The sequence below is a fragment of the Lynx rufus genome, unplaced genomic scaffold (genome assembly GCF_022079265.1).
Source record: "Lynx rufus isolate CCGP_SWC_20201006 ecotype Redwood Valley unplaced genomic scaffold, mLynRuf1.p SCAF_12, whole genome shotgun sequence".
Taxonomy (NCBI): domain Eukaryota; kingdom Metazoa; phylum Chordata; class Mammalia; order Carnivora; family Felidae; genus Lynx; species Lynx rufus.
The window spans coordinates 8,251,826-8,273,936 of NW_025814826.1; the positions used below are offsets into that span (position 1 = coordinate 8,251,826).

A 22,111-nucleotide genomic window follows, 5' to 3' on the forward strand; every position below is an offset into this window, starting at 1 on the left:
AACCTTGTTAACCTGTTCTATATCCTCTGAAGACAAACTGCATATGAAGTGAAATTAATAAATGTATGATTTACAAGTTTATTAGACTTGGTCAATCATTGTGGAAAGCTTGGCCGCGTGAAGATTACAAGCTTCCTTGAAAAAAATTAATAATTAAAGAGAAACTTTATAAATTATACAGGGTTTCAACTGTATTGTATTTCATTCCAGAATAACAATATTCTGTACTCCATGGATTTAACTTAGGAAAGGTGTCTGACACTACGTGAGGCACATTCTCCTAAAGCCTTCACTTGATGTGTTATTCTTTACTGGCTAAAATGTTAGGGCTTCTCTGTTAGGACTCAAAATACTGTTCTGAAGTTTTAGGTAAATCAGGCTATTACAAAAGCTGTATTGTCCTTTTAGGACCTCAGCAAACTAACTGTATTACTACGGAAAGTAGAGAATCAGCAGCCATGTGATTAACTGAGCCAGTGCCTAGAGACGTCAGTAATTCGATCTCCAATGGCAGCTTGGAAGCCTAAAGGTCATGGAATTCTCATTACTTGCTGGGTGTGACAAGGAGGGGAAATTGGAATTTTGGTCTAAGAGAAATCATGTGGTCAAAGGCATTTAACTACAATTAGCGACTATCGGGGGCATTCAGGGATATGGATCAACAGTATCACTGTCTTCAGTTACTGTCTTTGTCGATCATCATGACTGACATCAGTAAATAATGACCATGTCTCCTGGATGTGGGTCAAGAAGTATGGCAGTCGGAGGCATTGGTCGGTGGCCCAGTTCTGCTCCCCACCAGTCCTAACAAATCATCTGAGCTCACTGGTCTGTAGTTTCCTCATCAAATAGCTGTAAGGATGGGGCGTGGTGAGTAATGAGACGCATGTATGAGAACATTTTGTGCTTGTACATTGGGGTAAAACATGGCAATTATTTTATGATAAAAATAAGTATGCAAAATATAATGGGGATTTTCTTAGAGTACTGCTTACTATTCCCTAGGAATAGCTTGCTTGGATATGTGTGTGTGTGTGTGTGTGTGTGTGTGTGTGTACACACATATACACAAATGTATATGTATATACATACCAACATACACACATATATATGTTTTTTTTAATTGTAAGCATCCATTATTTTTTAAAATAGAGTAAATTGGACAAATGAAATTTTTATAGAGCTGGAGAGCCCATAAAACATCACTAAAGCTTCAAAAATTCATTTGGAATTTTTCTTTTCAATTTTCTGATATTTTACGTAATAATAATCCCCTTCCTGATCTCTAGAGATATGGAAGAGCATGGAAGGAAGAGCACAGGTTTTAGTTTAGTTTAGTTTTTTTTTTTTTCTTTTCCAGTTTTTTTAGTGAGCTAACAAACAAGAAAGATGGCGGAGAAGGCCCACGTAGATCTTAAAATCTTCGGACTTTGGTACATGGACCTTTTTTATTCCCACCATTTAAAAATGTTTTAGTTAAAAAATAAATAAATAAAAATAAAACAATAAAATAAGAAAATAAAAATATTTTAGTTAATTTATATTTTTGAACTAGACAATTCAGAATTAGACTAGTCCAGCCTTACAGCTGTGAACTAATACAATTGCTGTGGTCACCTCTACATAGGCAGAATGGGCCCTCCCCCCAACACACACCCCAAATTTGGTTCAGACGTCCAGACCAATGAGGCCACACGAACACCAAGAGAGCGTAGAAAGGTTTATTATTCACATAATGAGGCCCTCCGAGGAGAGCAGGGCAGGATGCTAACAGGTCCAAATGGCTTAAGAGAGCAGAAGGAGAGTGGCTTGGGACTTCATGGTAAGGTGGGAATTGAGGGTTCTGCTCTGCAAGAGCCAGGACTTGCACCGCGGGAAGGTCCTGCAGGTGCCAAAGGAGGAAGCATCTAGGCTGTCCCATCAGGTTGCCCAGATGTGGGGCAAAAGGGAAGAAGAGTAGTGGGGACTGAAAGCTGTCAGCCATCAATCAAGCATGAAAAAAGGGGGTGGAGCCAAACTCTTTAGTACAGACTCTATGACAATAAGACAGAGCATAAAAGTGTATACAATATAGTACATCCATCTGGCCAGTGGCCAACCGCCACTCCCTGATCCACCCGAGGCAACCACTCTTCAGTCTTACAGCGGCTTTGGAACCTCCCAGAGACAGGCTATGCATATACAAATATACGTATGCGCGAGCATGCACACACACGATTCACTCCTTTTGCTAAAGATCAAAGGGTAGTTAGTCACTGGATACTCCAAGGTTTTGTTTAAATTCCTTCAAACTTCTGTTGTTTTCTAGATAAGTGTCTTGGGCCAAGTTATTTCACCTGAGTCCCAATATAGTTTTTTGTAAAAGGGAGATGAGGCCAATACCTGTTTGTGGGGTTCACAGAAAGAAATAGCCAGCGTCTGGAATGTAACAGCGCATGTCCCTTTTGCCTTGTTTCCTTCTACTTCCGTGGCTGCCCTCTTTCGGCCTCTTTTGCAAACTCCTCTCCCTTTATTGACTGAAATATTGGAAGTTCCCTAGGTTTCCATCCTTGGCCCTTTTCTCTTCTCACTGGACTCATCATCCCTGGCTAATCTGAGCAGTGTCAAAGGCTCTGAGGCAGCTTATGGACTGATGAGTCCATTCAGCTGGGTCTCCTACAGCTCACACAAGAATTTACAAAAGTCTACTGACCGTCTAGATTTATGTGTCTAGTAAGTTCTTCAAAATTAGCAATATGTCTTTACCTTTCCCCAAGCTCTTCTTCTCCTAAGTTCTCGATATCAGTAAAATGGCACCTTATCCATCTGGTTTTGAACTGAAATTTGGGAGGCATAACCTTGCCCTTGCTCTCATTCCCACCTCTAATCAATCCCCAGGTTTTGTTCACACTATTCAAAAGTATCTCTTGATCTGTTCATCTAGCTATCTCCATCCCACTGAATGCTTTTCTAGATCATTTCCCAAAAAATTATTGCAACAGCATCTTCCCTGATCCCTCTTTCCAATCATGCCTGCCTCTAAGTAACACCAGAGGACAGAGAGATCCTTCTACAATACAAACCTGACCCTGTGAACTCCCTGATTAAGTTTTGTCAATGACTCCCCATTTCCATCTGGACATGGTTCAAATTCCTTAAATTGACTCAATCTTGTTCTATCTTTTCATCTCTTTCTAGAAATCCTACCCAATTCCAACAGCTTTAAATACCATATTACGCCAATAACTCCTAAATTTACATCTCCTAGACTCCCACCCAGACCTCTACCCTCAGCCCAAGTCTCTTTTACAGCAGCCTTCTTAACATCTCCATTTGAATGACTCATAGGCATCTAAGAAATGTGTTTACCAGGATTCTTGATTTCCCTCCCCATCTTCCTCAATTCAGCAAGCCACCCAACTGCTCAACTCAGAAAACCTGGGTATTATCTTTAATTCCCTTTTTCTCAGCCTGCACTTCAATCCACCTGAAATGCAATTAATTCTCTCTAAAATATTTCAGTCTATCCGTTTCTCTGTATTTTATTCCCATTACTGTCGAAGTCATCATCTTCTCTCACTTGGACCATCGCCAAGCCTGGTGTTTCACTATCCCCGTGTGTGTCCCCTTCCAATTCACTCCAACACAAAGCACCAAAGGAGTCTTTTAAAAATATAAATCAGTGCATGTCACTCTCTTGCTTAAAACCTTTCAGTGACTTAACACTGCTTTTAAAATAAAATCCAAAATCCTTGCCGTGACTTACTTGCCCTCCATGGGGCAAGTCTACATGGATTCTTACTATCCCCTCATTCACCACACTCTAACAGCAGGTCATTTTCTTCTTGACTCACTTTGACTGCAGAGCATCTAGGACAGTGCCTGGTACTTGAGACACATGTGACAAACGTGTCAGACAAATGCTGAAAAGACGAATAAATGAGTGGCTTACAAGACTTTTCTTGAACCCTGCTTCAGCTATTCTCTTTCTACTTCTACATATTACAGTCTAAGCCCCACTACATTGTAGAATAGAATGAGAGTTGGCAATGCCTACCTTGAAACACTTTTAGCTGGTGGCAGCAGAAATCAAAATGAGAGAACCCCAAGAGATGGGTGAAAACTCTGGCAGAATCAGGACTGATTCACTTCGCCATTTTTCCCCACGGGGTGGACATTCTCGGGCTCCTCTGAGCTCACATCTTGAAGAGTTTTTAATGTTTTCTTTTCAACTGTGGTAAAATATAAATAACAAAATAATTTACCATTGTAGCCATCGTGAAGTGTGTGATTCAGTGACATTAAATACATTCACAAGGTTGTAGACCCAACACCGCTGTCTATTACCAGAACTCTTCTACGCAGACACTCTGCATCCATTATACAGTGACTCTCCATTCTCCTCCCAGCCCCTGGTAACCACTATGCTACTTTCTAGCTGCATGAATTTGCCTATTTTTAGTATCTCATATAAGTGGAATCACATAATATTTGTCCTTTTGTGTCCAGCTTCTTTCAATTGGCATAATGTTTTCAAGGTTCATCCATGTGGTAGCGTGTGTCAGACTTACATCCCTTTCTATGAGTGATTAATATTTATGTTTGTTTTTTCATTCATTTGTCCAACAAATATTTACTGAGCACTTTGTTAAGGTCCAAGCAGTGCTCTAGACCCTATTCATATAGGAATGAGCAAAAAACAAAAAGTTACTGCATTCGTCACACAAATAGAGAAGTAAATATATAGTATGTCAAACAGTAAGAAGTGCTATGGAAAACCAATATTGCAAGACTAGCTGTATAGGAAGAGGAAACCTTCGTGGTAGGATGAGACTGTTCATGTCGTGCCTTGAGGGCTAGTGTAAGGTCTTTGGGTTTTACTCTGAAATGAGAAGCCAATACGAAGTTTGGAGTTACAGAGTGACCTAACCTGACCTACATTTTAAAGAAAAATCCTGGCTTCAGTATTAAGGGAATATGAGGCAAAATGAGGCAAAATGAGACAAAGGAGAAATAGAAATACCAGCTAGGAGGATAACCCAATAGTCCAGGTGAATGATGGTTAACACCTGTACCAGAGAGTACTAGTCAAGGTTCTCCAGAGAACCAGAAACTATAGGATATATAGGTGATAGGTAGATTATGAGACAGGGAGAAGGGGGGAGGGGAGGGAGGAGAAAGGGAGAAGGAGGAGGAGAGGGAGAGGGAGAGGGAGATTTATCTTAAGGAATTGACTCATTCAGTTGTGTTGGCTGGCAAGTCTGAAATCCGCAGAGCAGGCCAACAGGCTGGAAACTGAGGAAGGGTTTCTGTGTTTCAGTCTTGTGGCCAGATTTCTTCTGAGAGAGAATCTGTTCCATGCCTCTTCCTCGTTTCTGATGGTTTGCTGGCAATCTTTGGCATTCCTTGGCTTGTAGATGCATCACCCTGATCTCTACTTTCGTTTTCACATGGAATTCTCCCTGTGTGTGTGTGTGTGTGTGTGTGTGTGTGTGTGTGTGTGTGTCTGTCCAAATTTCTGCCTTTTATTTTACACCAGTCATACTGGCTTAGGGGCCTACGCCATTCTAACATGCCTCATCTTAACTAATTATATCTGCTACCACCCTATTTTTAAACAAGGTCATACTCTGGGGTACTGGGTTCAGAACTTCAACATATGATTTTGGGAGGAGACCCAATTCAGCCTACAACACAGAGTGATAGCTGCGAATATAAGAAGCAGTTGGGAGTTTGCTGAAGTGTATGAAAGAGAGAGAGAAGTCAGGGATACTCCAATGTTTTTGACCTAAACGAAAATGATCAAGTTGCCATTCACTGAGATGGAGAAGAAAGTTTGGAGGGGAAAATCAAGAGTTCAGCTTTGCATATAATGCCAATAAATATAAGGATAGACTATATATTCAAATAAAGGCCCACCTCCTATCCTAAGCTCCTCCTGTGGTTGACAACATCAGCGGGAGGCAGAGGGCCCAGGTGTCTCTGAAGGAACTGAGCAGACAGAACCTGCAGTGAGTCCCTTCCCCAGACAACCATGTCACCTAAGTAGTCCTCATTTCTGGCCCCCTCCACTTCTGTTCCTAGCCCCGCCTTCGTCACTATCAATGTTCCATTATACGACACTTACTTATAACACCTCCATAGAAGCCCTAAGCATAGATCCACTTAAAAAGTTATTAAAAGAATGTATGAAGTCAGCGCTAATTATGAGCTACAGGGATATTCTTTTTAACAGTTGTACTTTCACTAGGAACACTGAGATTTGAAGTGAACCCTAATAGAAACATGTTATTAACAGTTTGGTTGGCCTCAAATTCATATTAACCTGTGACTTTAATATCCACGATCTGTCTATCTTATATCTTGCCATTTTCCAATCTGCATGGTTTGTAGTCAGCACAAGCAAAGACTTGCCATTATAGCTTTAAATCACTGTCAATTAGATTCTTGGATCCAAGCGGAGGAACTGTCTCTCCAAATAGCGTAAAATAAAAATATATAATATGGTCAAACCACACCAAAACAGAATTTTGAAGAGAAAAAAAAGAATCCAGGGGAAAAAAATAGGTCATCTCATAAAATTAAATCAATTTCAAATTCCATTCTAACTGTGATTTTTATTCTAAAGCCTCTCAGAAATTTTTCGTTAAAAGTAGTTTAATCTTGCCATGGATGTTTCTTTTATGAAACGATGCTATTTAGGGGTGAATAAAAATTTTCAATTTGCCTTCTAAAGGGATGACACTTTGCATATATTGATTTGGATGTGGTGATGTTTTCCTCGACATGGTTCAATAGCCAATATGATTAATTAGGGAAATGGACATTCGATCTTCCTAAAGTATTCCCTAAGTCTTTTGGATCCCTAAGGAGCAGTGCTTCCAAGAATACAGATTCCAAGATGATTCCATTTTGCGGCTAATATTAGTGAAATCGTCTGACTGTCATCTAGAATCTGGCCTAACAGGAAGACAGGGATCTCTAGCGTACTGCGGGCAGGTGAAGGTCTTTCCTCAGATAACTTGTCTCAGATCGAATTTTGTGGCTACACTAATACTCCCAGAGCTCTGTCCTTGCCAGGAGGGCCAGAGGAAGTCAGATTTCAGCACCCTCCACCTATCATGCTTCACATCCCTGCTTGTTAGAGAAGCCAGCGGTCCCTCCCCAGACTCCCTGTGACTCCAGACACCAGCCAGCATTGGAGGGCAGGCTGCTGATCCGGAGAGAAAAGACCAGTGCAGGGAAGGGTAAAAGCTGAATGTCTCCAAAGGAGCAGTGGAGCCGGGCTTTGTGTTTCTGGGGCTGAGTTTCAGACTTTTATTCTGCCTGAACATTTCCACTATTTTCCCTCACAAGCGTCTCTGTCTTGAAGCAAAGGACCGAAGCAAAATGCCTAATGAAGCGAACGTGGGGGGGGGGGGGGTGCAAACGACCCAAGAAGAAGGACTTGGAAGGGGAGAAGAGGGAAGGGTCAGGTTACAGGTTCAGACATTCTCACAAGACCATTTGAAAATATGAACTTGAGGCACAAATTCTGGGACCCATGGATGTCCCAAGAGGCTTCCTTCAGGCCCCTAGGAGTGGGGCATGCATCGCAGAAGCGTGCCTGCTGCTCATTTTCAGCAGCTTAAACTTAGTTCAAGCCCTCAAGTGAAGGTTGGTCGGGAAAGGTCGTGGGTGGGCTTACTCAAGCTCTGGGTAACCAGGGACTGACCCGGTTCTTTCTTGACTTCCTTTGCACAGGGCCCTTCAGGACCCTGTGCCCTCCTCCGGTTAGGTTTCTGCTGCCATCCAGCTCAGCGCTGGAGGCATACACTGCCTCGGCCGGCCACCGGCCAGCCATAACTGGCAGGTGCGCGCGAAGTTAGCTGAGACCCGCCCAGGTCCAGCTGGCGGCGGCGTCTGAGCTCACTTGGCGCCGACTGAGCCCCCACCCCAACCCCAGACCAAGGGGTTCGTCCTCTGCCCTCCTCCCCTGAATGACGAATGCTGGGCGCCAAGGCAAGGCCGGCGGCTCTGAGCGTTTTCCAAATCTCTCATTTCCCCCTGCCTCGAGTGAGCTGTTGGCGCTGCTCCAGAAGCCTCCGGGGCTCTCAGCTCCAACCCCTAAAATAAACGCACGATGCCAGAAAGCGGGGGAGGGGAGAGCAGCAACGAACGGGGACAATGAGAATACTAGGAGAAAGACCCCATTCTCCAGGAAAAGGTAATAAGGGAAGCGACACAGTGTGAACTTACTCGGAAATGCAAACCAAGCTTCACTCTCTCCCCGAGCGCATACAAACGACCGAGAGACAAATCAGCCAACAAGCTCGGCGGCTTCCAAGAAAGGGTCTCATGAATGAGAATAGGTTGCTAGGTTTCCCTCCTCCCTCCCGACAATCGCTTCCCACAAGACTTCCACCGCCCAAAGAAAACATGCCGGGCCTGGCAACTACAAAGCGGGGGTGGGGGTGGGGGTGGGGGGATCCTCGCCGAGCCCACGAGGCCGCCCGCGGCCGCTCCCGCCTTCAGGACCCTGGAGAGCGGCCGCCGCGCCCTTGGGACTCCCTCCCTTCCCGCCCACTAGCCTAGTCCCCTCCCGCGCCTCGCCACCCAGTCACTTTTATTCGCTGCGTCTCGCCTCCATCTTCACTTTTCTTGGCAACCACCACGCTTGTTTTTCACAAACAGATTAAACTGTCTTTTTGTTTTGCTTGAGGGGGCTGTTTGGATTGGCTGAGTTAGGTTCTGGACCGTAACTTCACTCAATGGTAGTGGACCAAGAAGCTCTAAGAGCTCAAAAATGAGAGTCTGACTAGGCAGGTGACCTTAAAAAACCACTGACTTCAATCCCTTTACTTCACAAGTGAAGTAGAAAAATTCAAAGAATAAAGAGACTTTCCCAAGGTTGGCCGTGGTGTTAGTTGCAAGGCTGAGTCTAGAACCCTGGGCTTCTGACTTCTAAACGAATGCTTCCCTCTACTTTCAAAGAAAATAATAACAATAATTTTACCTTCACACTGGCCTTGTAGATACCCTAAGCAAGAAGTGGAAGGTGGAAAGGCCTGCGTTCCTGAAAATAAGATGGATACATAGGGTGCACAAAGGGGCCCTGCATACTGTGCCCTCATGAGCCCCCAAAACAGTCCTGATATCCCACCCACTCTCACCAGCATGACCAAAGTCAAATGAGCCAGCCCCGTCTTCCACTCGGCCAGGGTCTGGGATCCCTCAGTCTTCTGCCACTATCCAATTCTCCCCAGACACTTCTCTAGACACTTGGTTAGTAGTAACCAAGTCCAACTTCTGTGCCTCCAGCAGGAAGAGCTCCAGGCACCTTGGGAGGTGGGAAAGGTGAGAGGGAAAGAGAGGAGAGCAAGAGTTGCGAAAGTGAACTAGGAGTGGGGCGCCTGGGTGGCTCAGTCAGTTAAGCGTCCGACTTTGGCTCAAGTCATGATCTCACGGTTGGTGAGTTTGAGCCCCACGTCGGGCTCTGTGCCCACAGCTCAGAGCCTGGAGCCTGCTTCAGATTCTGTCTTGCTCTCTCTCTCTGCCCCTCCCCGGCTCATGTTCTGTCTCAAAAATAAATAAAACATTAAAAAAAAATTTTAAGTGAACTAGGAGAATTGCATTCGTAGGAGATTCTAAAGAACCAAGAGATATGAACACAGAGGCATCTCATACTTAAGGTGCACACGAAACTCCTGGGAATGTTAACATTCAGATTCTGATGCAATATTCAGGACGGGGTCCCAGATTCTGTATTTCCAACAAGCTCCAGGTTGTTATTGAAGCTGGTCCAAGAACGACAATGGGGAGCCAAGTTAGAAAGGGCAAGGGGAGAGGAAGAAGAAAGGGGGGAAAGGAGAGAAAGGGGAAGGACAATCTAACCAAAGGCCTTTCCTTTTGCTCTCACCGAACTTCTCTTGCACCCCAATGTACAGCCTCTAAATGCTGTAGAAATGGCACTAAAAGCACATTTTCAGTCTGTAGCTGGACCCAACACTAATGGCGTGTTGGTTTTGTTTCTCTCCCCCTACTTTTTGCTCTTCCTGCCGCCGGCCCTGCACAGCTCTCAGACGCGCCCGCTGCCCCGAAGCTGCTCAACCTGCTTTTTAGCACGCTCTCTGGCCTCGCGCGATTCTTCTCTCACCTTCTCCAGCGACCCCCTTCTGGGGCTCCCCAGCGGCACCCGGACTTCTCCCTCCTGCTTCCCGCTTGCGCCCTGCCGGCGGCTGGGCTCTCGCGGGGGCACGGGGAGCGGCCAGGCCGCCTCTCGCTGCTGCTCCGGGCGGCTCTGGCACTGCCTAGGCCCCCAGGGGGACGCCTGCCCAAGGAAGAGGATGCCTGCGCGGGGCAGAGCTCGCCCATGCCCGTGAGTACCACTGTCTCCACCCACGCCCCACCCCCGGCCTCACCGGGACGCCAGCATCCCCAGCTCCTTCCAACCCCCACTGACCCACTCCAAGCCCGGCCAGCAGGGGCTCTGGCCAGCAAGGGGCAGGGGGGCGCGGGACAGAGAGTTTGGGTGGTAAGGTCGAGAGGCCTGAGCACGTTCAAGGAAAAGGCGCCGGCGCCTCGCCTGACACCCCCTTTCCGTAGTAGACCCTCGAAGCTACTTTTCCCTGGACCATTTCCTTCCAGTGTCAATGCAAACGGGAGGGAGCCCTCGCCCTTCCTGAGCCTGCTTCTCAAACTCTCGCTCTCAGCGCGTCGCTCAACCCCCTTCCTCCAAGCCTACCCCCGACGCGCCTCCGCCCCCACCTCGCGCTCCCACTCCCCTGCCCTCAGCGTCTGCAAGCTCTGGAGGCCGGGGAGGAAATGACGTGATGTTATTTTTGTGTCAGGTCAGCTTCCAGCTTCAGTTTAGCCCTCCGAGCTCCGGCGCAGGGCTCCGGCCTCCGCCTGCGCCTCGCTCCCGAGCGCACGCGGCGGGGTGTATAGGGACACTCGATGCTCTGTGCCCGCAGAGCTGGGCGGCAGCGTTCCCCACCACCCCCCCTTCTAGGGCTCTCCCTACCCCCAGACTTCGGAGCCCCTGGGGACGGAAGGCAGCAGCCTGGGGTCTCAGCGGGATCCGGAATCCGGAGCCAGCCAGCCCCCACCTCCCCACCCCCACCCCGGTGGGGCGTCCGGCATCGGCGGCAGGAAGAGGGCGTGGAACCCCTTTCCAGAGAGGGACCAGCAGAGGCTGAAGCTGCACGGGGGTGGGACGAAGCTGCACGGGGGGGGAGGGGGAGGGCAGAGCTAGGAGAAGCCCGGGGAAAGAGAGAAGGTAGGGGGCTGCCCTCCAGAGGCGGGGGAGTCCACGGCGTGAGCACCCCCTCCGCTCCGGGCGCACCCCCCGCACACTCACACTCGCACCTCCCTCCGCCCTCCTTCATTCACAAGGTCTGAGCAAGCATTCCGGCACAGCGGAGTCTCGCTCGGCCCCCGCGCGCCGAAGCGGAGGGAGCGCAGAGGGGGGTTTGCAGACGACCTCCGCGCTCGCCCGGCTCCGCGCCCACACCCTCGATTCTGCCTAATCCCGGGCCGGAGGAGGGGGCTACAGTCCCGCCGCGGATTGGGTCCGGCTTGGAGCCTGGGGCGACCCCCGGACCCCCGCCGCAGTGGAGCGCGCCGCCGCCAGAGGGAGGCGAGACCGGGATAGCCCGGCCCGGGAGGAGGGAGTGAGGGGGCGGGGAGGAGGCAGAGCGGAGGGAGCTTGAGGGAGGGAGAAGGCGGCGAGAGGGAAGACCGAGGCGGAGGAAGAGGAAAACCGGGGAGAGCGACCGCGGGCGTAGTAAAGCCACCAGTTGGTATTGTGATAAGAAATAAGGCACACGCGGGACGCATGCGCACGGCCGACGGAGGCGAGCTGGCCGGAGCTTCCCCTCCGGCTGGCCGCGCGGACGGTGGAAGCGTGAGTACCCCGCATCCCCAGCCCCCCTGCCCCCTCTCGGACTCACCCTAAGGCCTCGGGGTGGGAAGCGGCCGGGGCGGAGCGGGGCGCGCACGCAGGGCCCGGAGCCCTCGTTGTCGCCGCGGTGGCGGGAGCGGAGCGGTCGCCTCATCCGCGGGTCCAGCCGCGTAGGTTGGTCAGTGCGTACCGTGGGGGTGTATGGACTGAGGGTGTGCCTGGGTCCCCAGGGGGGCGTCCAGCCCCCAGGATCAGTTTCTGCCGGGTCCACCCGGGCGTCCGCACGACTCAGCCTCCGTGGCCTGAGGTCAGTGAGTGGGTAGAGGACGCGGGAGGGTGGCCTTTGAAGCCTGAAATGCGTACTGAGCCCCGAAGTAGCTGTGGGGAACTCCAGGCGGTGGAAACGTCGGCGTTCTCACCGGTAGGGAGAAGGGCGAGGAAGCGGCCGGGCGCTGGAGGCGGGCAGCTGGAGCGCAGGTGGGAAGGAAGAGGAGACACTCCCTGACTCGCAGAGCCTCCCTTTAGGAAAAGCGCAACTCAGGCGGGGGACCCGGCAGGTGGGCGCGGGAAGCCGGACCCTGAAGGGTCTGCGCTCAAGCTCTTGAAAACAGAATGGACTGAACTGTGCCCCCAGCCTTGGCCACGGCGGTTAAGGTGCGGGCACCGCGGGTGTTTTTCTGGAGCAAACCCTGGCGGTTGGGTCTTCCGCACTCTCGGAGCTGCGCTCGGTAAGTTGGAGCGAGTCGGGGCGCCCCGGCTGCGGGGACTGGAAGGGGGCGTGCGCGCGCCGGGGACCGAGGAGGGGCCTCGCGCCGGCATGAGGGCACCGGGAGACGTGCGGCGGGGGTGGGGGGCGTCTGTGTGCTTGGCGACTCCCCTCCCCCAGCTGTGGGGAGTGGGCGGGGGAGGAGCCTGGGAGGGGGCTGCGAGCCGCGAGCGGGTGGGCGTTTTCGGGCGGGGTCTGCGTGCGCGGCGTCCGGGGAGTGGGCGGGAAACGGTGCGCCCCGGGGGGTTTGCGCTCGGCGACCCGCCCACCCCGCGTGGGGGTGAGTGGGCGGGGAAGGGCCCCGGTGGAGGCGGCGCTCGGAGACGGGAGTGGGTTTTCCGGACTCGCCAGTTTCAGAGGAAGATCCCGGCGGGCGGCCAGGCCCTGCGCGCGACCCGAGCAGCGGGCGGGACGCGGCGGTGGATGGTGCTCGAAGCCGGAGCGGGGGCGCGGGCTGGGAACCCGGCGTGCTGCTGCTGCTGCAGCTGCTGCGCCCGCGGCCGCCAGGTTAGAGGAGTGAACGTGAACGGTTTCCGTCCCGGAGAAGGAGCGCGCTCGAGGGGAACTCTCGCCTGCCTTCCTTTGCTTCTCCGAATCCGGCGGAGGCCCGTCGCGCCTTTGGACCCCGGCTGTCCCAACCGGGCGGACTGGCTGGAGTTGGCTGGGCGTCCCAACCGCGCCCGGCGCCTTGTGTGCGGGCTGGACTCCTGTCGTCCACAGCCTGGCAGAAGCAGTCACCCGCCCTCTTGGTTCCGTATTGCCCCTGGAGTATGGGGAGAGCCTGAGCTCCTGCACCAGTCTCCATTCACCCCACTTGGGTCTGTCCCCCTCCTCCGGGGCCCAGGGCCCCTTGCGTGGCTTGGCTTCAGTTTACTTCTAGTGGTTCCAGATTATGGAATTGCCTAAACAAGGGTCCTGAGTTCAAGAAATGAACTGACTTCCTCCCCAGACTTGGCAAGGACGTTTGTAATGACATGACTCTCTGGAAATTCTTGGTTTTGCTCCTAACCTAATTTTTGTTCATAACCTCTGCTGTGCCTCATCCTGTCTTCTCAGTAGGTGGCATCTTTTGTATCTCGCATCAGTAATGCGTATGAGAGGCCCTATTGCCCGATAGGTCAGAGTCCTGAGCTCAGAAACTCGAATTCAAATCCCAGCCTCGGTGTGTGACCTCAGGCAAGTTACTTAACGTTTAGTGCCTTTGTTTTATCGTCTGCAGTATGAGAATAAGAAAAAAGCTCTATCTGATAGGGCAGCTGCCCACATTCTGTAAATTAATACATTAGAGCTCTGCCACATGCCAAACAAAAACTGTTATTACTGTTACTGTATTTATGCTAAATTGGCTAAGTCGCCTTCAAAACAGTATAGAAAAAGATCAGGAACAAAATGCATTTTTTTGAAATGCATTTTTTTGGTATGCCATAAAGTAGAAGATATCCATCACCAAAATTAGAAAAACAGTAAATATTTTCTATGTTGATATGTAAATGTTAGATACAATGCATTTCTACATCATCTCGACTCTATGTCAAATAATTATGAAATATTTGCATACACATTTAAAACAGCATTTTAAGAAAATTATCTCTAACCTTCAAAATACTTCACTTTGTAAAACAGGTAGGTATAAAAGGGGGCGCCTGGGTGGCGCAGTCGGTTAAGCGTCCGACTTCAGCCAGGTCACGATCTCGCGCTCCGTTGAGTTCGAGCCCCGCGTCGGGCTCTGGGCTGATGGCTCGGAGCCTGGAGCCTGTTTCCGATTCTGTGTCTCCCTCTTTCTCTGCCCCTCGCCCGTTCATGCTCTGTCTCTCTCTGTCCCAAAAATAAATAAACGTTGAAAAAAAAATTAAAAAAAAAAAATTGGGGCGCCTGGGTGGCGCAGTCGGTTAAGCGTCCGACTTCAGCCAGGTCACGATCTTGCGGTCCGTGAGTTCGAGCCCCGCGTCGGGCTCTGGGCTGATGGCTCGGAGCCTGGAGCCTGTTTCCGATTCTGTGTCTCCCTCTCTCTCTGCCCCTCCCCTGTTCATGCTCTGTCTCTCTCTGTCCCAAAAATAAAAATAAATGTTGAAAAAAAATTAAAAAAAATAAAAAATAAAAAATACACATTAGGTCATAGTATATACAGAAAATCCAATGTCTGCCTTAAAATATTGCACCGGGTCAATTATATCTAAGAGCATCAGGAAACTTACCTTGGGAGCTAGAAATGCTGACTCCTCTAAGATGAGATTATAAACATTTTAGCCAAAAAGAATATAGAAAGATAGGGGCATCTGGCTGGTTCAGTCCCCAGAGCATGCAACTGTTGATCTCTGGGTTGTGAGTTTGAGCCCCAGATTGGTCACAGAGATCACTTTAAGAGGAAAGAAAGAAAAAATACCTAGAATGATAAAAGTCAGATTCCTTCACTTTACAGCTGAGGAAACAGAGAGGGTAGAGTTCCTTACTGAAGATCTCCAGTTAAATAGGGCCCCAAATATGATTAGAATTAGGTCTCCTGACCTGCTCCTTAGGGCTCCTACGTAACCAGGCTGATGTTTTCCTGTTTGCTACAGATTTATGAACCTTTAACAAATAGGAAACTAGAAGCCATGTGTTATATACAACACAAGAAAGACCGGGCAGTAATTTGGCTATTCTTGTCCCACAGCTTGATTATGGTCTCTCACAGCGGAAGGTAGACCCTCATAACTTACCTAAGGTAGACTGAGATCACAGATCAAGCTAGAGGGAGAGCCAGCATTGGAATTCAGGGTCCCACCCAAGTCTGCATTTGGTTGTATGTTCTGTTAATCCCTTGGAGCAGTTTTACCTTAGAAATCACTTTTGAGCTTTTTGTAAATTCTTAAAATCTCCCCTCCCGCTGACTTAAGAGAGCTTTTTAGGAAAGGCCTTCAAAATTACATAGCAAGGAGATTTTATTGTTCCAGACTGTGGACAAGCAAGAATGAAAGAGAAAAAAAGCTTTCTGATTTTAATGCAGTCACTTTTAAATGACTTCCATTCCAGGCACCTGAATATCAATCCCAAAATCCTACAGTTCTTTCATTTCTGCATGTGGCAGTCTAATGACTAATGACATTCACCTTCCATGGACAGATGCAGCTGGTGGCCTCAAGGTCCAGCCCTCACAGAACAGTTTAGGAATTCTATGGCAGAACCTTTCAAGGAAGCATCTGGCCTTGCAGAGTCATTTAAGATTATAAGAACGATGTGTCTTCCGAAGAAGGCCCTTCTGGGAACTGTGCTTGCATCCTCGAAGAGGGAGACCATGGTTCTTTCCAGTGCGCGAACTGGATATTTTACCCTTGACTTTGCGCCTCTGTACACCTCCCCTACCGTGTATTCTTAGACAGAAATACAGGGCATTAAGTAGGGAGTGACCTTGTAGCAGTCTCCCAAGCCAGTTCAGCAGAACTGAGTTTTGAAATCACATGTGTTAAGTCAAGTCCCGATCTGATTATAATGTGAATCACTATCCAATTGGGAATATTTCAAGTTGGTTTTTGGTGCACCACCAGGTGACTCACGATGTGACCTTCTTCTATTCAACTACGTATGGTGTCAGTCAGCAACTAACAGGGTTCGCTCTGAGTCAGAGCTTAGCCTTTAGTATAATAAGTGTGAGTCATTGACTACCCGGTGCTATCGAGATGGTCCCTGAATTTTACCTTGAGCAGCTCGAGAGTTTAGACAACCCTGCATGGGTGAGTCAGTTCGTAGTACAATTGAATAAGCTTTTGCAGCAGCCATTCACACGCGAGTGTGATATGAGTGAAAGCATGAAGTGATAGTATATGTTATGGAGTCATAGAAGAAATCACCCTGGGGCGCCTGGGTGGCGCAGTCGGTTAAGCGTCCGACTTCAGCCAGGCCACGATCTCGCGGTCCGTGAGTTCGAGCCCCGCGTCGGGCTCTGGGCTGATGGCTCAGAGCCTGGAGCCTGTTTCCGATTCTGTGTCTCCCTCTCTCTCTGCCCCTCCCCCGTTCATGCTCTGTCTCTCTCTGTCCCAAAAATAAATAAACGTTGAAAAAAAAAAAATTTAAAAAAAAAAAAAAAAAAAAAAACAGAAGAAATCACCCTGATTCTAATCCGGCTGATTAGATTCTAGCTATTTGCATGGGGACTCATTTGTGAAATAGGCATCATCAGCCCTGTTGCCCAGCAGTGGTGTTTTACTTCGATTATTTCACTGATTTTTTTTTTTTTTTAAGCCAGTTAACTGTTCTGGTTTGGAAGTGCTCAATTTCTAATTATTTAACTCTATGCTAAACTGTAGAACCCTTTTTTTTTTTTAATTTTTTTTTTCAACGTTTATTCATTTTTGGGACAGAGAGAGACAGAGCACGAACGGGGGAGGGGCAGAGAGAGAGGGAGACACAGAATCAGAAACAGGCTCCAGGCTCCGAGCCATCAGCCCAGAGCCCGACGCGGGGCTCGAACTCGTGGACCGCGAGATCGTGACCTGGCTGAAGTCGGACGCCTAACCGACTGCGCCACCCAGGCGCCCCAGAAACCCTTTTGAAATACAGTTAGCATTTGGATTTTAGACAATGGCATCTCATGCGGTTACTTAGCAGTTTGACTCCCCGAGGTCCTGGGTTACAACCCAGCAGCGGGTTGTTAGTCGCCCAGCAGTGAAGTAGAGGAGTATCCTTTGTTGTCTGGTTTATCTCCGTTAGGTGCCCATCGCCTCTAACACTACCTGAGCAGTATCTGCTCAAGAGCTAGAACACAGGTTTGTGGTGACGTTCTGAGGCTGGCAACACGTAGCACTTGTCACCCTTCTAGGGCTGGCTGGCTAGATCAACAGAAACTTACAGAGCTGTTGCATTTATGGCAAGACAGCGGAAAGCATGAGGCAACGTATGCCTTACCCACCTTTGCAAATGAATTTTACATCTCAGGGCGGAGTAAGAATGAGACTTAAGGTACCAGTACATTTCTTAACTTCTTGGTAATCAGTGATAAGTTATTACCTTTGGAACCAAGCTTAGACTACTGCTTAAAAGGACACATTTGTTTTTCTGTTATCTGCTGACGGCTCCAAGAAAATCCCAAAAGTGTGGACTTTATACCATATACAGTAAAACCTTGGCTTGCGAGCATGATTCATGCCGGAAACATGCTTGTAATCCAAAGCACTTGTGTATCAAAGAGGATTTCTCCATAAGAAATGATGGAAACTCACATGATTCATTCCACAACCCCAAAATAATCATATAAAAATGATTACAGGGGCGCCTGGGTGGCTCGGTCGGTTAAGCACCCCACTTCACCTCAGGTCGTGATCTCGCAGTTCATGAGTTTGAGTCCCATGTCAGGCTGTATGCTCTCAGCTCAAAGTCTGGATCCCGCTTCGGATTCTGTGTCTCGCTCTGTCTGCCCCTGCCCCGCGTGCTCGCGCGCTCTCTCACTCTCTCACTCTCTCTCTCTCAAGATTAAATATTAAAATTTTTTTAAAAATGATTACGATATCATAATATAATACAAATAATAAAGAAAATACAAACTATAAAGAAAAGCAAATTAACCTCCACTTACCTTTGAAGACCCTTGTGACTGATATGAGGGAGACAAGAGAGAGGATCGTTACCGTGTAGGACAACTTCCACTATCATAATGGAATCACTGCTATCTATTGGCTCAATGGAATCTTATGCGATTTAATGCAATCTTATGCAATTTTAACAAGGAACCTGTCCAATGACACTTGCTTTTGCCTCCTTTTGAGGATTTTGTGGAAATGTGGCATTGCATTGATGATCACGCACAATCCTGCAGTGGGAGGGAGGGAGGGAGGGAGAGAAGAACCATTGGTTCACTTGTGATCACGTGGCATTCAGCATCACATACTACTCGTATTGCAAGACGTCTCTCGTTTATCAACTTAAAATTTATTAGAAATGTTTGCTCGTCTTGCAGAACACTCACAGAACAGGTTACTCCCAATCCAAGATTTTAACTGGACCTTTATTATATTTCTACAGATATCCATTCCTAGCAATAACCCAGATACTAATTCATATGTCTTCTCCTATATAGGAGTGTTTAGATGCTTCTGGGTATTTAATGGGAACGGTACAAAAAGAGTTCTGACTTAATGTAATTCCTGGCAAATGCAGGTCATTAGGACGCTATTGAGTTAGACTGTTTATAACACTGAAACAAAGTTTCTACAGAAGTTTGCTAAATTTCAGTGAGGAGCTAAACATACTTTTGTGACATTTGTTATTGCTTTTACCTTTGTTTATTTGAGTCATAAGTTACAGTAAAGTGTGCACATCTTAAATGTACAACTTAATAAATCTTACGTGAGCATACCGCCATGTAACTATCTAGACCAGCCTTTCTCCACCTTAGCATCACTGACATTTTGGATTGACTACCTCCCTGTTTGGGAGACTGTCTTGTGCATTGTAGGGTGTTGGGCAATATCCCTGCCCTCTACCCCTAGATGCCAATAGCACCCTTCCCTAGATGGGACAATGACAAATGTCTCCAGACATTGCTAAATGTTTTCTGGGGGCAAGATCACTCACCACTGCTTTCGATCAAGGTACAGGATAATTTTAGCTATCCATAAGGCCCCCTCTTGCTTCCTCCCAGTCTTTACTCTCACAGGTAACCAACGGCTCTTTTAAGTTCTCAAACCATATACAGTTGACCCCTGAACAGTGGGTTTGAACTGCTTAGGTCAACTTACACATGGATTTTTTTTTTTTTTTTTTGATACAGGATAGTACTCTAAAAGTATTTTCTCTTATGGTTTTCTTTTCTTTTTTTTTTTTTTTTAATTTTTTTTTTTTACACTTATTTATTCTTTAGAGACAGAGACAGAGCACTGGTCGGGGAGGGATAGAGAGAGAGGGACACAGAATCAGAAGCAGGCTCCAGGCTCTGAGCCGTCAGCACAGAGCCCGATGTGGGGCTCGAACCCACAGACCGTGAGATCATGACCTGAGCCGAAGTCAGACGCTTACCCGACTGAGCCACCCAGGTGCCTCTCTTATGATTTTCTTAGTAATGTTTTCTTTTCTCTAGCTTACTCTATTGTAAGAATACAGTATATAGTGTGTATAACATACAGAATATGTGTTAATAGACTGTTTATGCTGTTGGTGAGGCAGCCAGTCAACAGGAGGCTGTGAAGTTTGGGGGAGAGTCAAAAATTATAGGCAGATTTTCAACCGTATGGGGGCGGTCAGCACCCCAACCCGCATGTTGTTTAAGGGTCAGCTGTATTAGCTGAGCCTTTTTTTTTTTTGAACTTCATATGGAATTACATAGTACGTAATCTTTGCATCTGGTCCTTTAACTCAGCATTTTTTTTTTTTTTTTGAGATTCGCTCGTTGTTGCATATTGCGACTCATGATTTTTCAATGCTGCCCAGTGTTGCTTTGTGTTAACACAACACAGTTCGTTTAACTGTTTCACTTTTGAAGGACATTTGAGGTGTTTTCTAGTGTGGGGCTATTGCGAATAATGCTAATATTAATATGCTGATTCATGTCTTTTGACAAACATAAGCCCTATTTCCATTGGATGCCCAGGAGTGAGACTGCTAGATAATGGATCCAGTATATGTTTAGATACTAGATACTATCAGTTTTTCAAACTGTTTTACACCCCAAGCCAATTTACACCCCATCCTCACCAGCACTTAGTGTCGTCCACCCCTGTAATTCGGTCATCCTGGTGGCAGTGTAGTGGTAATTCACTGTGGTTGTAGTTCATATTCCCCCGATTACTAATGATGTTGACCATCTTTTTGTTGGCCGTTCATATGTCATCTATTGTAAACTGCCTCTACAAGCCTTTGACCCGTTCTTCCATTGTGTTGTCTGTCTCCTTTTTGATCCATAAGAGTTCTTTATACATTCTGGGGCACCTGGGTGGCTTAGTCGGTTAAGCATCTGACTCTTGATCTCAGCTCAGGTCTTGGTCTCAGGGTCTTGATCTCAGGGTCGTGAGTTCAAGCCCTGTGTTGGGCTCCACCCTGGGCATGAAAACTACTTTTAAAAAAAAGAGAGAGATCTGTATATATTCTGGATATAAGTCAAAAATGTCCGTGTGTCTACGTGTATGTCACATCCCAGGCTGTGCCTTGCCTTTACCATCTCCCACCATTATCTGTTGTCTTCTATAGTTTTTGTTGTAAGGTCCTGCTTCTCCGAAGGTAACATGACTTTTTCCTCTGGCTTACAGTTTTTCTCTTTGGTTTTGGCTTGCCACAGTTAGAATAAAGGTGGTGTGGTTTTATATTTATCCTGCATTCAATTCCCTCATTTTCTTATATCTGTAGATTGATATCTTTCATGAATTTTGGAAAATTTTCACTCAACATCTTTCAGATTTTGCTTCTTACCTGTTTCCTTCTCTCCTGCTTCTGGGACTCAAACCATACATGTTAGATTTTCCCTTTCTTCCCTTGTGTTTCTTATTTGATGCTCTGTTGCATCCATTTTCCTTCCTTCTTTCTTTTCTTTTTTTTTCTTTGGTCTGTCTTTCTCTCCTTCAATTTGAATATTTTCTTTTGACCTTGTTTTAGTTTACTGAGCCTGTCTTCTGCTGTGCCCAGTCTTTTGTCAAACCATTTGGGAGTTGTTAATTTCAAAAAGTGTTTTGTTCTCAAAGCAGTATGTCCAATTGATTCTTTTCAATACACTTAAATTCTCCAATGAAATCTCCCATCAGTTCTGTCCATCTGATTCTTGGCTACTCAATCCAATATTGATAGCGTTTGTGAGCCTGTATCTGTTATTTGCTTCTTCTGTCACATTTTTCTGTCTCTTCACATTCCCCCCAGTTTTTATTGTAGGTGCACATTGCATATGAAGAGACTGTGTAGGTTGAGTCATAGCATCCACCAGCCGGCAATCTCCCTTGGAGGGATTTCCTCTGGGAGGATGAGGGGCTTCACCACTTGACTACTAACAGGTATTGAGATAAGTTGGGGACAGATGCAATTTCAATAAGACGTAGGTAACCTCTGGCTTTCCCCCATTCCTCGGGTATTTCCTTCTGGGCTCCAGAGTCAGAGCCTAGTGGGTTTCTATGTCCTGGGTCTTGAAAGACTGAGACATCCATTGCCCCCTCCAGAGGTTTTGAGCTGGCTTTCTGCCCCCACCTTCCCCGGCTGACTTGCACATTGGGTAGATGTCTTGAGAAGGCCAGCCGTGTGTTTGAGGAGACCTTGTTACAGACGGACACTGGGTCTTCCACTTGACCTTACGGTGTCCCATTATAGTCTCATCCCACGCCTCCAGGGGGCAAGTGCCCTCAGCGGGGGGGGGGGGGGGGGGGGAACACCTGGTGACAGACTGCTCACTTTTCCAAGAGCTCTCTCAGAAACCTTAGCTCATTCAATCTTTTTGCTTGAGTCTTTAGAAAAATGTGATTCTAGTTACTTACCTGACTTTTTTCGTTGGTGCAGAGGAACAGCGGTTTGCCCTGACCTGTTGCCTTTTTTCTTGAAAA

The 22,111-nt window shown here is 47.6% G+C and overlaps 1 protein-coding gene across 3 annotated transcripts in view; it reads left to right on the forward strand.

The window, feature by feature from the left end:
• RGS20 (regulator of G protein signaling 20) overlaps positions 1-22,111 on the forward strand; it is an 87,014-nt gene that overhangs the window by 16,549 nt on the left and 48,354 nt on the right. Inside the window, exons 2-3 of one of the 3 annotated variants that reach the window (XM_047073723.1) lie at positions 8,858-8,865; positions 10,024-10,336. The exons of 1 other annotated variant lie outside the window; for it this stretch is intronic. In XM_047073723.1, the coding sequence (XP_046929679.1) occupies positions 8,858-8,865; positions 10,024-10,336 (321 nt within the window). The remainder of the gene's footprint in view (positions 1-8,857; positions 8,866-10,023; positions 10,337-22,111) is intronic. One more of the 3 variants, XM_047073724.1, reaches the window with a different exon arrangement.